At 43.1% G+C, this 16,991-nt stretch overlaps 1 protein-coding gene across 1 annotated transcript in view; it reads left to right on the top strand.

The window, feature by feature from the left end:
• GTF2B (general transcription factor IIB) overlaps nucleotides 1-16,991 on the top strand; it is a 42,213-nt gene that overhangs the window by 23,483 nt on the left and 1,739 nt on the right. The window contains exons 3-6 of the mRNA XM_053246626.1: nucleotides 9,733-9,866; nucleotides 14,024-14,170; nucleotides 14,306-14,435; nucleotides 15,825-16,106. Of these exons, the coding sequence (XP_053102601.1) occupies nucleotides 9,733-9,866; nucleotides 14,024-14,170; nucleotides 14,306-14,435; nucleotides 15,825-16,106 (693 nt within the window). The remainder of the gene's footprint in view (nucleotides 1-9,732; nucleotides 9,867-14,023; nucleotides 14,171-14,305; nucleotides 14,436-15,824; nucleotides 16,107-16,991) is intronic.

Here is a 16,991-nt window from a genome sequence, read left to right as displayed (position 1 = left end):
AATGCACCACTGAGAGACCATAAAGGCCAAGTTGAAGACAGATAATCCTGGAGAGTATCTATATGGTTGCTAAGAGTCGACACCAACTTGACGGCACTTAATCAATCAATCAATCAACTGGCTTGAACTGTTGTAAATCGCCTTCGGGATTGTTTTGATTGAAATTGTTTAAATTTTAAAATACATAGTTTTGCCAGTTACCAATACTAACTTCAATATTGCAAAAAAGAGAACTTTGATTAAGTCTGTGGTTTTTTTAAATGAGATTTTCGCTTATTGTTACAAGTAAAGACTGTCATCCTATATTAGTAACACACTACAACCTAAATATCTTCCAAAAGTAAGTGCACACTTAATTCAGAGTCCCACAAAATTATCACTGATTAAAATTGTCATGAACAAATGGATCAAAGTTGTAGTTTAATTCTCTGATGAAATGAGAAATGCAAAACATTTTAATATAAATATTTTGTATCCCCACACCCTGCAGGTCTCATAGGTTTTGATTGAAATTGTTAGCTTTGACTGCCCCCCTCTCAGGCACTTTACTTAATTTCTCTTTGCAAGATTATCTTGGGCTTATGGGACCAAGCATGAATTTACACCTTTGCTTAGCAGGATCTGCCTTGGTTTGCATTTGGATGGGAGACTACATGTGAGCACTGTAAGATATTTGCCTTATGGGATGGGGCTGCTCTGGGAAGATCATCTGCATGATTGCCTGCAGAAGGTTCCAAGCTCCCTCCCTGGCTTCTCCTAGATAGGGCTTAGAGAGACTCCTGCCTGTAACCTTGAAGAAGCCACTGCTAGTCTGTGTAGACAACACTGCCCTAGATGGAGCAATGGTCTGACTCAGTATATGGCAGCTTTCTGTGTTCGTACCTTGTTTGGGAAGCAGGAAAAGACTTAATGTTATAAAGGCAGGAAAGCTGTAAAATTGAATGAACAAATGAAGTCCCAAGTTCAGTATCGTAAGGTTCTCATTTTTGAGTCACTCTGTAAACATTTTTGTTCAAGTTCTGTTGCAGTTTCTTCAGTTGGGGTTACCAGTTTCAGAGTAAGAATAATGTTGCAATACATAGCCACATGGTCACCACCTGTAATTAACCACCTGTTGAGTTAGTGAAAATAATATTGGATTATGTGCAACTCAAATAGGAAAATTAGCTGTACTGGCCCTGGCCATGAAATATTCCTGAAGTGTCACTCAGTTAGGTTGCCTCCCACTGATGACAAGGTGCTAAATTTATTATTTTAATTTTTATTTCCACCCCCTATTTTTTAAATTGGGACACTTGAACCTATATTCATTCCAGTTCATTCAAATCAACAGTTCAGTACAAATAAATATAGCATACTAATATGTGCCAACAAAACCATATAGATATTATAATACCACTAATAGAAGTAAATCTACTATTTTAGACATATCAGAGTACTTATAAGTTCCATGCTTCATGAATAAGGTCAGAATTACCTTGGTTACACTCTAAATAATAGATATATTTCCCCCCAGATACGATAAAACTGTGATTCTTTGGTCTGGTATTTCATTATCTTTAGCTTATCTGAAATTTTTTTCTAAAATTGCCCATGACTATACTTTATTATACCATCTCTCCACATTTAGGTTGTCTAGTAGTTTCCATTGCTGTCCAACAATTGCTTTAGCAGCCAGGATTAAGAAAGTAACTAATACTTTATCTTCAACTTTAGTATTATTTCCTGTAAAAATGTGTAAAAAGGCTGGGTCTGGAGAATACTCTACTCTTTGGTTCATTATATTACTAATTTCAAGAAAGATTTTCTCCCAAAACAGTTTAATTTTCTCACATGTTCACTACATATGGTAATATGTACCTTTCTGTTTACAATGCCTCCAACATTGTATGGAATTTTGTTGAGAAAATCGAGCTATACTGAAGGTGTTAAACACCAGCGGTGTAGTGTTTTCCGATGGAGTTCTTGAATGGAGGCTGAGAGACAGCCCCCCTGACTTCCATATTGAGAGCCAGTGCATCTCCTGTATCTTTTTAGCTAAATCCATTTCCCATGCCCTAGCCCTATTGAGGGGGGGTGGTCTCAGGTCTATTTGTATTAACATTTTGTGTATCTTAGAGCTTATCCCTTTAGGCTAATCCAAATAACTAAGTATTAATTTTTCAAACTTTGTAAGTACCTGGGTAGCAAAATTCTCCACACTAGTATCCATCAGTATGGATCTAATTTGAAACCAATCTAGCCAGGGAATCTGAGAGCCTATTTCTTGAGCAATCTTTTGTTTCTGTAAAAGTCTTATTCTATAAAAATTCTTTTCTTTCAACTTCTTCAAAAAGGCCAATCTGTATTCATCTGACCCAGTATCCAGATAAGTTAATAAAGGTGTTAACGGAGAGGTGTCTCCTATCAATATTCTTATCTGGATCATATTCCTAGTAAATATATTATTAATTTTCTTGGCCTCCTTGAATTTGTTTGGATGAAAGATTATTTGTCTCAAAACTCCTTCTGGCTCCTGTGTCTCCTCTATTTGTATCCATTGTTTTGATACTTCCTCTGTTATAAATGCTACCATATGACTTAATTGGGCAGCTAGATAGTACAGTTTTAAATGTGGAAGTCCCCATCCAGCTTGTTCTTGAGGTCTATAAATTATTTTTCTATTTAATCTCAATTTTTTTGTATCAAAACAAAACCTCTCAATTTTATTTTGTCATAACCTAAATCTTTTATCAGGGATTTCCGCAAGAAGAGCTTGAAATAAAAAATAAATTTAGAGAGAACTTTCATTTTTATTATTGCTATTCTTTTCCAGTGGTTCATATCCTTACTAAGTTTTTTCCAAACTGACTTAAAGTTACTATTAAATAGTTTGTTAATACTTTTAGTTATATTAATGCCTAAGTAGGCAACTGGAGCGCAGGTGGAGGAGAACTCGGCTCGAATTTGACAGGATGGAGCATGTGATCCACTTGAGGGCTTACGCGGAGGCAGTGCGTATGGCAAAAAAGAAGTTCTGGTCGGTTTGCATTGCTTCTGCGGATTCACGTTTGGCGGAGTTATCCCGGGTAGTGAGGAGTCTAATTTCTACTCCTTCTGTTTCTAATCGGCTCCCGGACGTGCTCTGCTGTGATGCCCTCAGTGGGTTCTTTGCGGACAAAATCTCCTGTATTTGGGCCAACTTGGATTCCACTTTTTCTGCAGGGTCTACGAAGGAGGTGTCCAGCAATCCTTCTTGCAATATTAGGATGGATCAGTTTCAAACTGTGATTCCTGAGGATGTGGACAAGTAGCTTGGAGCGGTGCGGTCCACCACTTGTTCTCTGGACCCTTGCCCGACTTGGCTGCTTCGATCTAGCAGGGAGATTATTCGATGAGGCCTTGTGAATATCATAATTGCATCACTGAGGGAGGGTAAGGTGCCTCCATGCTTGAAGGAGGCAATAATTAGACCGTTTCTTAAGAAGCCTTCCCTAGATCCCTCGGCGATGGATAATTATAGACCAATCTCTAATCTCCCTTGGTTGGGCAAGGTGATTGAGAGGGTAGTGGCTGACCAGCTAGCTCCAGGCAGTTTGGGAGGAAACTGTTTATCTAGACACATTTCAAACGGGCTTTAGAGTGGGCTATGGGGTTGAGACAGCCTTGGTTGGCCTGATGGATGACCTATACTGGGGAATCGACAGAGGGAGTGTGACTCTGCTGGTTATTCTGGATCTCTCGGCGGCGTTCGATACCATCGACCATGGTATCCTTCTGGGTTGCCTGGTGGAGTTGGGGATAGGAGGCACTGCTCTGCAGTGGTTCCGCTCCTATCTCTCGGGCAGATCCCAGATGGTGGAGCTTGGTGACAGTTGCTCTTCTCAACAAGAGCTGTTGTATGGAGTCCCTCAGGGCTCCATTCTGTCACCAATGCTTTTCAATATTTACATGAAACCGCTGGGTGAGGTTATCAGGAGATTTGGTGCTGGGTGTTATCAGTATGCTGATGACACCCAAATCTACTTCTCTTTCATCTTCTTCATCAGGAAATGGCGTTCATTCCCTAAATACCTGCCTACAGGCAATAATGGGCTGGATGAGGGATAACAAATTGAAGCTGAATCCAAGCAAGACGGAGGTGCTCATTGTAGGGGCTCAGAATCTGAGGGATGAGTTATATCTCCCTGTGCTGGATGGGGTTACACTCCCCCGGAAGGAGCAGGTACACAGTTTGGGGGTACTCTTGGATCCAGGCCTCACTCTGGTATCTCAGGTGGAGGCTGTGGTCAGGAGTGCTTTTTATCAACTTAGGCTGATTCGACAGCTGCGTCCATTCCTAGAGGAGGATGGCCTCAGAACAGTGGTGCACCAGCTGGTAACCTCCAGGCTTGACTACTGTAATGTGCTCTACATGGGGCTGCCTTTGTACATAGTTCGGAAACTTCAGTTAGTTCAAAATGCGGCAGCAAGGCTGGTCTCCGGGGCAACCTGGAGAGACCATATTATGCCTGTTTTGAAACAGCTGCACTGGCTGCTGCTATGTTTCCAAGCAAAATACAAAGTGCTGGTTATTACCTTTAAAGCCCTGGATGGCTTAGGTCCAGGTTACCTTAGAGAGCACCTTCTTCGGTCTGATCCCCACCACACACTAAGATCATGGTGTAGTGGTTAGAGTGCTGGACTAGGATCGGGGAGACCTGAGTACTAATCCCCATTCAGCCATGAAACTAGCTGGGTGACTCTGGGCCAATCACTTCTCTCTCAGCCTAACTTACTTCACAGGGTTGTTGTGAAAGAGAAACTCAAGTATGTAGTACACCGCTCTGGGCTCCTTGGAGGAAGAGCGGGATATAAATGTAATAAATAAATAAATAAAAATAAGTCTGAGGAGGTCTGGCTCCAGTTGCCACCAGCTCATCTGGTGGTGACCCAGAGGCGGGCCTTCTCTGTAGCCGCTCATGGACTGTGGAATGTGCTCCCTGCAGACATCCGCAATTTGAATTCTTTATTGGAATTTAGGAGACCCCTGAAGACCTACCTGTTCGGCCTGGCTTTCCAGTGCTCTTAAATTGTTTTAAAGGGTCTTTGATGTTTGTGAACCGCCCTGAGCTATTTTGTAAGGGCGGTCTAAAAATCGAACAAATAAATAAATACTTAATTGATTTATCCCCAGATCCCTAGAAACTTCCCTTTGTATATTAGGTGGAGTATGAAAAAACATCAGTTGGGATTTATTAAAATTGACCAATAGCCCTGATACCTCTACAAATTCATATAATTCTTTCTTCAGATATTCAATAGAGTGACTAGGTTCTGCAAGGGTTAATATCATATCATCGGCAAATAAATTCAGTAGATATATTATTTCCTAGTTTAGCTCCTTAAATTTGGTTATTTGTTCACAACACAATTGCTAAGGTTTCTTATGCTAAGTTAAATAATAGAGATGACAGGGTGCTAAATCTGGTGGTCTATGTTGATGCTGGAAAGCAGGGATTGCATATCAACCTTAATTCACATCGGCAAGGATAGAAGGTTTACATATGCGTGACATTCCTATTAGTGGTTGTGACAGAGCTTTTTCTCTGTCATAGCTAGGGAAAGTCTTGTTTGAATATGTGGAGCTACCTCACAGGCTCACTTCTTTATTGTATTAATTACATGCTGCAAGAAGCAATGGTATTCATCTAGTAGCTGAGCGTTTCCCTACTGCTTATGGAAGGTAAAGGTAAAGTGTGCCGTCAAGTCAATTTTGACTCCTAGCCCTGTGGTTGTCTTAGGTAGAATACAGGAGGAGTTTACCATTGCCATCTCCCGTGCAGTATGAGATGATGCCTTTCAGCATCTTCCAATATCACTGCTTCTCGATATAGGTGTTTCCTATAGTCTTGGAAACATACTTGCATCAAATTTCTGGAGCCCTCTGTCTTCCCTTGCAGAAACTCACAGAGCATCCCCCACCCGCTCAACCCTCAGGAACTGTTCTTTGGGGTAGTGAAGGGGAACGAGTGAAGAAATTAATTGCACTTGCTTCTGCTAGTGTTCTCCACTGATGTGTGTCATTATTTCTTGTGCCATAGTAGTAGCGGTGGTTTTAACAGAATAACTGAAACTAAAGTTGTGTAGTAGAGACCTTTGCCCTCTAGGCCGTAAGCTCTCAAGTTCTGGAGCAGAGCGGTGTGGGTAGGGGAAGAAAAGAATTGCTCTGGGCTCCTTTTAAGAGGGGTGTTTCTGGCATGTACTTGTTTGAATTTGTTTATGATTGTTATTTCTCCCAGTGTTCCTATTATTTTGCTACCATTGAAAGTCTCTGTATGAATGTTCAGGATCTAAATATGTAAAGGTCTTCTGCTGAGGTAATGTGGCGAGGGAAGCAGACTAAGTTATTCACAGGTTCTTTCAAGATGCATACAATCGAAATTTATTCATTATAAGTTCTGATGTTACAGTGAGGGAAATAAGTATTTGATCCCCTGCTGATTTTGTCCATTTGCCCTCTGACACAGAAATGACCAGGCTATAATTGGAATGGTAGGTTTATTGTAGCTGTGAGAGACAGAATAACAACAAACAAACCCTCAAAAGCCCAGTGCCCAAAAGTCAGCAATGGATTTGCATTGTAGTGAGGGAAATAAGTATCCGATCCCATATCAACCAGCACGATTTCAGGCTCCCAGGTGTCTTTTCACTATATGCAAGTAACGAGCTGAGATGAGGAACACCCTCTGTAAGGGAGTGCTCCTAATCCCAGCTTGTTACAGTACCTGTATAAAAGACACCTGTCCATAGAAGCAAGCAATCACTCAGCTTCCAAACTCACCACCATGCCCAAGACCAAAGAGCTGTCGAAGGATGTCAGGGACAAGGTTGTAGACCTGCACAAGGCTGGACTGGGCTGCAAGACTATCGCCAAGCAGCTTGGTGAGAAGGTGACTACAGTTGGCACGATAACTCGCAAATGGAAGAAACATAAAATAACTGTCAATCTCCCTCGGTCTGGGGCTCCATGCAAGATCTCACCTCATGGAGTTGAAATGATCATGAGAACGGTGACAAAGCAGCCCAGAACTACACGGGGGGAACTTGTCAATGATCTCAGGGCAGCTGGAACCATAGTCACCAAGAAAACAATTGGTAACACACTCCGCCGTGAAGGACTGAAATCTTGCAGTGCCCGCAAGGTCCCCCTGCTCAAGGCAGCACATGTACAGGCCCGTCTGCAGTTTGCCAATGCTCATCTGAATGATCCAGAGGAGAACTGGGCAAAAGTGTTGTGGTCAGATGAGACCAAAATCGAGCTCTTTGGCATCAACTCAACTCGCTGTGTGTGGAGGAGGAGGAATGCTGCCTATGAGCCCAGAACACCATCCCCACCGTCAAACATGGAGGTGGACACATTATGCTTTGGGGGTGTTTTTCTGCTAAGGGGACAGGACACCTTCACCGCATCGAAGGAACGATGGACGGGACCATGTACCGTCAGATCTTGGGTGAGCACCTCCTTCCCTCAGCCAGGGCATTGAGAATGGGTCGTGGATGGGTATTCCAGCATGACAATGACCCAAAACACACAGCCAAGGCAAGAAAGGAGTGGCTCAAGAAGAAGCACATGAAGGTCCTGGAGTGGCCCAGCCAGTCTCCAGACCTTAATCCCATAGAAAATCTGTGGAGGGAGCTGAAGGTTTGGGTTGCCAAACATCAGCCTCAAAACCTTTCTGACTTGGAGAGGATCTGCAAAGAGGAGTGGGACAACATCCCTCCTGGGTTGTGTGCAAACCTGGTGGCCAACTACAAGAAACGTCTGACCTCTGTGATTGCCAACAAGGGTTTTGCCACCAAGTACTAAGACATCTTTTGTGAAGGGATTGAATACTTATTTCCCTCACTACAATGCAAATCCATCGCTGACTTTTGGGCACTGGGCTTTTGAGGGTTTGTTTGTTGTTATTCTGTCTCTCACAGCTACAATAAACCTACCATTCCAATTATAGCCTGGTCATTTCTGTGTCAGAGGGCAAACGGACAAAATCAGCAGGGGATCAAATACTTATTTCCCTCACTGTAGCTTGGTTCTCTACTTAGAAAGTAGGATAATTTACTTGCTTGGTTACAGGCCTGTTCTTAACTGTGGACAGAAGCTTTCATACCCTTCAGGCATAATACAACTTTCACAAGAATGCTGCTTTCTAATCTTTCTCTGCACAGCTCTTACAGCTGATCTACTTTAAACATACTTTCTCCCCCCCCCCGCCGCTGCCCCCCAGAAAAGCCTTTTTACTAGGAACCTTCAGTTCCAACTGCTCACTTCAGCAACTGAACTGCTTTCTAATGGAACATTTTAAAACCGCCTGTGTCTCCACTAGGACTAGGGATTTCCCAGTCTTGGCTGCAGGGCTCTTTTCTGCTGGACTCTTAGTATGGGGGATAACCCCTTCTTGCCCATATAACATTCCAAACCTAAACAACCATATAGCACTAAATATTAGGGATGTGCCCGAATAGGCTTCGGCACCGGCGGGGGTACTACTTTAAGGGCAGGGGAGGGTGTACTCACCAGCACCCCGCTGCATTTCCCCCACCGGCGCTCTCCAAATTTCAAGCCCCTCGGGGCGGCAGTGTTCCTCCCTGCCGCCCCGTTCCCCCCGTCGGCCGGAAGTGGCCGGAAGTCGCGGGCGCACGCGCTTGCGACTTCCGCCCGAAGAGGGGAATGGGGCAGCAGGGAGGAACGCTGCCGCCCCGAGGGGCTTGAAATTTGGAGAGAGCCGGCAGTGGAAATGCAGCGGGGTGCTGGTGAGTACACCCTCCCCCGCCCTTAAAGTAGTACCCCCGCCGGTGCCGAAGCACCGAATCCTGCCCCAGCGCCGAAACGTTTCGGGCACAAGCCTACTAAATATTCTTTAACTATACATCAAACTTCACTCATCACAGCTCTCAAGTGGGAACCTGAACAAGTAGTGTCTCAAGGAGCAAGATGTACAATTCCTAGATTTTATATGCTTAGAACATAGCTATGTTGGCCCTATAAAAGAGTGGAGGTTACAAGGAGGTAGGATAGTTTATAGCATGTACTGACAGCATGGAAGTCTCCACTTTTGCCTGTCCAAAGTTTGGCACAGATTTGGAGAATGCGGCCCGGTAAAGGTGAATTCAAAAAGTTCAAGAAAGATTGCTCTAACCCTGTGGCAGTAAACTTTTTGGCAAGTCTAAAATCTGAATTTTGAGATGGTGATAGTAGCACATGCTTCAGTATATATCCACCCTTCCCATGCTGCTTAGTGGTTTTACCTTCAGTCTACCAAGGCTGGGAATAGCTGGCTGTGCAGTATGGGGGAGTCAGGCAAAGGTATAGGTCTGACTCGATGTCATAGCTGGTGCTCAGATCCTCTTGCTCCTGTTTCAGGAGCTCTGTCGTTTGTGGCAGTTGTCACTTCTGTGCTCGAGGTGGGTTGACCATTCTCGAGACCAGTTTGATCATCCTGTGAGAGCATCCTCTGATGGGACCTGTTGCCATTGTGAACTCTTAGAACTCCTTTTGTTGACTTTGGTACATACAGATTGTTATCAGGGTTGTTAGCATACGCTCCTACTGGAATCCTTTCACCTATGCTCTAATCCCAACACTTCCTAATTTGTAAATGTTTCCTTCTATTAGATGGTTGCTGCTATCACTACTGAGAAGACTGTGAATAATATTAGTAAATATTTTGAGATTGTTCAAAAAGGAATAAACTATAACAAAACCTTTTTCAGGTGACAGAGTGATAGATGTAGGCTCAGAATGGCGAACATTCAGCAATGACAAAGCAACCAAAGACCCATCTCGAGTTGGAGATACCCAAAATCCCCTCCTAAGTGATGGAGATTTGACGACAATGATTGGCAAGGTAATTCTTCACTGTAAAATACAAACGCAATTATATAAGAAGGTCTTGCAAAAAACTTGCATTTTGTAGTCCTAAAAATGACAATGTTTGGTGTCAACATCCACAAGTAGTTTTGTACTAATAATTTCTTCTGGTTGAACCCTGATCTGGGGGATGGATTTTGTCTTGAAGTGACAAGATTGGCAAGATTGTGAGCCTGTAAAAGGTGCAGCTGGAGGGAGAACTCTTGTTCCCAAGTAATCCATGTATCTCTTAACTACAGTTAAGAGTTTGGCCCTGTTATCTGTGTATTGGCTGTTAGTGAAACAATGAGTGCTTCTCCCAGTATATATCTTTATTTTATTTATTTAACACATTTGTATACCCCGCAAAACGCAAGTCTCTGGGCAGTTTACAACAAAAGTATGTAGAGACTGAATTCCCCTCCTAAAAGTGTTTGCTTCTTCTGCTGTGTTTCCCCATACTAAGAATGAAGTGGGTGAAAATGTTACCTCTGTTCATATCCAGAGCTTGAATAACAATTTGAGCAAATGTTTGCTTGAACTGCATCCTTGTACAGCTACCAGATACCCATACAAGATCCCTACTCCCAGTGTGGAGTAGATTCAACTGTGCCTCACAACTTTCTGAACATAACTTGTCCTGAACATGTGGAGTGAAAGAAAAGGGTAACGATTCCTTGGCCATATGTCATGCTGTATGTCACTCCTCTTTTTGGTGCTGAATACTAGGTTTCCATTAAAGTTCTATAACGGTAAGAACTGTTGAGTAAGAGGTTTGAATACATAGTACAATGTTCATACACTAGTATCTATAAAATGTGATACAATGATAAAACACATCTTAAATTCTTCCTTACGTTTCCTTGAGCAATAGGTCATTGTTTCCAAGCAAGTGTTGAACTGTTATTAGTTTGGAGTGATTTGCTTTTAAGATCATATCAGGTGAAATGGTACCACTGTATATTGGAAATTATTATATACTAGCTTAACCTGCGCAGAGCATCTGCGCGCTAGTACTTGAGTGCTCGCCTCACCCCCTGCCACAGTCCCCCTCACAGAGATCTCTCCACCCTCACCTGAGCTGCACACCTGCTCCTCTTCAATCCAGTCTTCCACCCCCTCACCCCACTTGGTCACTCCTCCTCCATCCCTTTACTTCATCTCCCTTAGCCCTCTTGGTCACAGCTGCAGCATTGCTGGCATCTATCATCCAAGTTGCAGCTCCCTATCCCCAGAGATCTCCCCACCCTCACCCAAGCCCTGCTCCTCCCCAGAGGAGCAGCAGCAGTGGTTTACCAGGTCCTTCCTCACTGCCGCCATGGCCGCTCAATCCCCTCTGGCCACTGACAGGCCTGGGCCCATCCCTTGCCTGCCTCCCGCCCTTCGCTAATGGCCTCAGTAGCCCCAAACAGCACCAGTGGTTGACTGGGCTCTTCCTTCTTTCCTTTGTCTCTCCCTTCCTGAGTTAACAGATCTTGTTCATCTTGTTTACCTTATCTAATTCACACAACGGCAGCCTCCTTCTCCTGAAGGGGCTCTTTCCTCCCTCACAACCCCTCTCTTTGCAGACCCCTGCCTGCTATCATTGTGTGTATATATATAGATTCCTCTCTTCTACAATCAAGAACATCTTCCGATCTGTGACAGTTGCATCCCAACTGACCTTAACCATCACAGGCACCTCCTCCCTATCTGCATATGGAATGCCCACTGCCAAATCACCACAGTGCCACAGGCCCCTCCTCCCTATCTGCATATGGAATCCCCACTGCCCAATCACCATGGTGCTTCTGCTCTCACAGGCCCCTCCTCCCTATCTTCATATGGAATCTCCACTGCCCAATCACCACGGTGCTTCTGCTTGCGAACTCGCGCGAGAGCTGCTACGCATGGGATTAGCGACGGGTACATCTAAGAAAAATAAATATATAGATGTGCTCCAACACAGTGATAGACCTCAGTATTGCATAACATTCCACTTTCATCATACTTGATGAGGTTAAATATTTGTTTTAAATCACCCGCTTGCCCATTCCTTTTGTGGGTTGGGTGGTATGTAGCACCCATCATGTCCTACCACACAACCTACTTTGGTGTCCCTAGGAGCTACCCATGGCAATCAGTGGGATGTTTCCAGTTTCTCTATGGCTGAAACACTCAAAACATTTTGAGTTGTTCTGTCGAAGCAGCTGACTGCCGCTGTTCTTGATTAAAGGTTTTGGCCATTTGCGTTCCGTTTTGAGCTTGAAACAGGACGCAAAATTCTGTTTTCAGGATCCTGTTTTGTGTACATCCCTATTAATGAGATGTGAGTGTTTTTGTCTAATGAGCCATTGTAGGGGACTTGGACCTAACACTGGTCAATCTGATGTCAATTAATCACCTCTATGTCCAAATATTTCACAAAGCCAAGAATATCCTGTGTAGGTTGCAGCCAGCCTTTTAAAATGTGTCATGATTTCTTCTAATTGCTGAGACGGAGCTTGATGGCTCTCTGGTATCTACACACAAAGATAGTCACAAGAGGGTTGATTCCTGTGCTTGATCAGAAGATAAGGCTTCAGATCTTCTGATATTGGTAGCTGAGCAGTGGTCCCCAAACAAGATTCTGCCTCCTAGCAGGAAAACAATATTTTTGCAAGCTGCACAGTTCAACTATCCTTTCTCTTTTACTCATAAGGGACTGAAAGTTTTACCTCACAATAATCGTCAATGGTAGATGGCCATGGAAGAGATATTGGATAGTGAGTGGTTGCAGGAGAGCTCCCAGTTACAAAGTTTATCTATCATATTTTTATACTGCCTGATATATGCATCTCTAGGCAATGTACAAAGTTAAAACCTAGCAAATGTAAAACAGAATAAAAACACTTAAAATTCAGAAAACAAATAAAAACAATCTCTGGAGATTGTTAAATAATTAAACATGCAATAATTTAAAATTAATTTCAGTTAAAAGCCTGAGAAAACAAGTGCGTCTTCAGGGTCTTCCTAAAAGCAAACGGAGAAGGAGATGCTCTTATTTCAGTAGGAATCCTGTTGCAGTGAGTGAGCCAGGCCTGGAGCAAGAAGGGCTCCCAAAGGTCTGTTGAGGTGGCCAGTCCTAGAAGAAGACAGGGCCTTCATCCCCTAGGAATCGGGGAGGGACAGAAAAGAGTCTCTTGTTGTCACCTGCCCATTTTTCATTGTGGTGGTATGAAGACTGAAAATCTTTCTGGATACCCTGCACAACATCCAGGAGTGGCTGGGGAAGAAAGCATGTTGGTTAGGGCGGCCAGCCAGTCTCTGTATCTAGTTCAGCATTCGGTTTGCAACAGTGGCAACATCCCTTGGTTGTGCTTATTACCTGGTATCTGTGGGTATACTGCTTCTGGACTTGGAGGTTCCATTTAACTATTGTGGCTAATAGCAATTAGCATAAGAGCGCTTCCGATGCTGTCAAACAGTTGGTCTATCTAGTACAAGATTCTCTACCCTGACTGGCAACAGCTTCCGAGAGTTTCAGATAGGTTTTTTCAGCCCGAATGAGAGATGCTGTGGATTGAACCTGGAATCTTTTGCATGCAGCGCATGTGCTCGACCACTATGACCCCTATTGACCATTTCCATGAGCTCCTGAGCAAATGGTCATAATTGGATCACATCAGTGCTGCACTTGCCTGTGGCCACCAGTGCTGATGTGAGCAGCCGTACTGATCCTGTAACATAAGAATATATGTTAAGAATCCCATATATGGCAGGAGGAGAGTTCAGATGTCTCAAGCTAAGGACCCTCACTGTAAAATGGGATTTTGTTGGTTTGGGAAAGGATGGCCTTTAAAGAATGAATGTAATAAAAATTATAAAGCACTTTGCACAGTGAACATTGCCTCACAGCTGCTCATACCAAAAAACTGACTCTTAGAATGTAAGAGTGCCTTTATGAACTGCTTGCTTGGTACAATAGCCCATATGGAGATGGGTAAAACAATGATAGCACCATTTCAGGCTGTGTAACAGAGCCATTTGTATAATCCCTTTATTACTTGGTGGTTGTCATGCTTATTGCCAATTGTGAATTCTTTTCTCCTTCCCTCACCCCCAAAGTGTTCTTACTAAGTGTATGAAGTTTGAATCCAAATAACCTCTGATGGGCCATAAACCCTTTCTCTACAGGGCACAGGTGCAGCCAGTTTTGATGAATTTGGGAATTCAAAGTATCAAAACCGCAGGACTATGAGCAGCTCTGACCGAGCAATGATGAATGCTTTTAAAGAAATCGCTAGCATGGCAGACAGAATCAACCTCCCCCGAAATATAGTTGTAAGTTCGTGCCTGTTCTCTTGAATTGTTATGGCATTTACTTACTTAGCATAATATAATGAGCACATGAATTTTTGATATTATTGCTAATTAAATGGCCTAGAGTTAATTAAATTTTGTCTGCATGCTTTGAAGGATCGAACAAATAATTTATTCAAGCAAGTGTATGAGCAGAAGAGCCTGAAGGGAAGAAGTAATGATGCCATTGCCTCCGCTTGTCTCTATATTGCCTGCAGACAAGAGGGTGTTCCTAGAACATTTAAAGGTAAGCCGTCAGTGACCCATGTTTCAACCACGATCAGGCAAAGTATGCTCAGCGGGTGGAAACTCGCACCACCTTCAGTAGCCAAGAACAGAAAAGGGCCTTGTTTTGGTATCTCCCCCGCCTTGCAACTTTGGATTTAAAATGCCTGGCTGTAAATGTTTTTGGGAAGTGACACTTGGGTGGTTATTGGTTGTGTCAGAAAGCTGCTGTGTGACATGGCTGAAGACTGCCAAGGAGGTTGTGTCATATCAGGAGATGGTAAGTGCGAGGCAAAACCCACAGTTCTGCAGCAGAGAGCTCAGACCATTTTGCTTGCACAGTCAGAATAGAGGGTGCAAGGACGAGTTCTAGTGCTGGCCTGGCTGACTTTTCTAGAACACTTTGAGCATTGGGTCTTGTCTGAGACAGGGAGAGTGTGGTGGAGGTATGGGACATCTCCAAAGAGTGACTTGGGCGAGGAATGAGTACTCAAGAACAACACAAATCTTTGAAGGTTTACTGTGAAATAGCTTTAACTGCCTTGAGGGGCATTGTGTGGTAAGCCCCCTGTTACCATGCATCTCTTTCCCTGATCTTGGAACAGCTGGGGGATGTATATAGGTCAACACTTGACATGTGCCACAGAGGGCTAACTCTCCAGGGAATTAAGATGCAGTTTTGTTGCTTTTGTGAATTCCCTGCCTTTCCGTCCAAAATGGACTCCGATTGCCTTTGACTTTACACTTGTGGGCAGAACAGAGGATTATGCAGAATTTCATCAATATTGCACCTTAATACATCTAAATCATGTGGTTTTTAGATGGAAGAAGTTTTTTAAAAAGTAGTATTGTGCTCATTTTTTGGTGGCTCTTTTGGGTTTGGTGTTTTCTTTTGTTCAATAAGAAAGAAACAGATTGAGGAGGAAGGACTGACACATGCAGTAAATTAAAATGGTTTTCCTCTCATGCTGTTTAAAGTTTGCAATTGGATCCCTTTTTTAGGGGGAACCACTAACAACCTTTGCTTCTATCTTCCCCTCACCCAACAGATGAGGGCTTAACTACAGCTTATTGCTTATCTATACCTTTCTTACATGTTGTGCTGGACAGACATTGATTTATATTACATTAAAACCTCGGCTGTGTGTCTCAGATTATCAGATGGGTCAGCCCATTGGATACATAGACTGAATTATGGGATTTGCTATGAAAATATAATATTATAATTATTTATTATTAATTCAATTTCTATACCACCCTTCCAAAAATGGTTCAGGGTGGTTTACACAGAAACAACAAACAAATATTGACAATGACATACTGAGAATCAAATTTTATTCTGTGGCAAAGAGGACTTGATAACCCTTGCCTTTAATTCATGAGGAGTTTAATATTTCATTTTTCCCCCCAGAAATATGTGCTGTTTCTAGAATTTCTAAAAAGGAAATAGGCCGCTGTTTCAAGCTTATTTTGAAGGCTCTAGAAACAAGTGTGGATTTGATAACGACTGGAGACTTCATGTCCAGATTTTGTTCAAACCTGGGTCTTCCTAAGCAAGTCCAGATGGCAGCAACGCACATTGCACGGAAAGCTGTGGAATTAGACTTGGTTCCTGGGAGGAGCCCTATTTCTGTAGCAGCAGCAGCTATTTACATGGCTTCTCAAGCCTCAGCAGAGAAGAGGACCCAGAAAGGTAACACTTTCATATCTCTGTTTTTCTGTTATCTTTTTTTCATGGGAGAGTAGTTATTTCTTTGAAAAGAGAAGGAATCAACATTGATGCAGAAAACACTATAATGATTCTGCTTGATTCTTGGTCTGAAATGTACAGGTTGTTCAGTGGTAGCTGTGACTTTTCCTTTGGATTGTGTTCCTGGGTAGTCAAAATTACATGACAGCATTTGTCAGACTAACAATACACAGCAATGGTTTTTCTAAAACATTTAGAACACACATATTGTCACAAAGTTAGAAATATACCATATTAAGTGATCTAAATTAAATACAATCAACTATGAAGTCTAGAGTTGGCCAGAGCTGTTTCTACTATAAAGGAACCTTATTCAAGGCTACTGGTGGCTGTTCTCAACCCCAGACAGGAAATCATCCCACAGGTATATTACCCAGCTATGACATCTTCAACTTGCTCTATTATTCTACCTTCTTGGTCCACGCATTGCCCATAGGCTAATTTTGCAGACACATGTTTCTGAAAGTATCTAGCCAAATCGCATAGAAGAGGGCAGATACTTTGTGCTGCCGCCCAGAAGGCAGGACTAGATCTATTGGAGTTGAGTCACAGGTGGGCAGATTTTGGTTGACTTTAAGAGTAAGAGCAGTTCAACAATGGAACCAGTTGCATCATGCTGGGCTGGGCTCTCCCTTGCTGGAGGTTTTCAGGCAGAGGCTGGCTAGCTGATGGGGGTGTTGTAAATTTCCCACACTGAGCAGGGGGGTTGGTCCAGATGGCCTAAACCTCCCTGTCCAACTCTAAATCAAATCTCTTAAATTATCTGCAGTCTTAAGTGGCACAGCGGGGAAATGCTTGACTAACAAGCAGAAGGTTGCCGGTTCAAAT

This window comes from Hemicordylus capensis, chromosome 4 (assembly GCF_027244095.1).
Source record: "Hemicordylus capensis ecotype Gifberg chromosome 4, rHemCap1.1.pri, whole genome shotgun sequence".
Taxonomy (NCBI): domain Eukaryota; kingdom Metazoa; phylum Chordata; class Lepidosauria; order Squamata; family Cordylidae; genus Hemicordylus; species Hemicordylus capensis.
The sequence above is the reverse complement of the archived record's forward strand: the minus strand, read 5'-3'. Positions and strand labels throughout refer to the sequence as shown.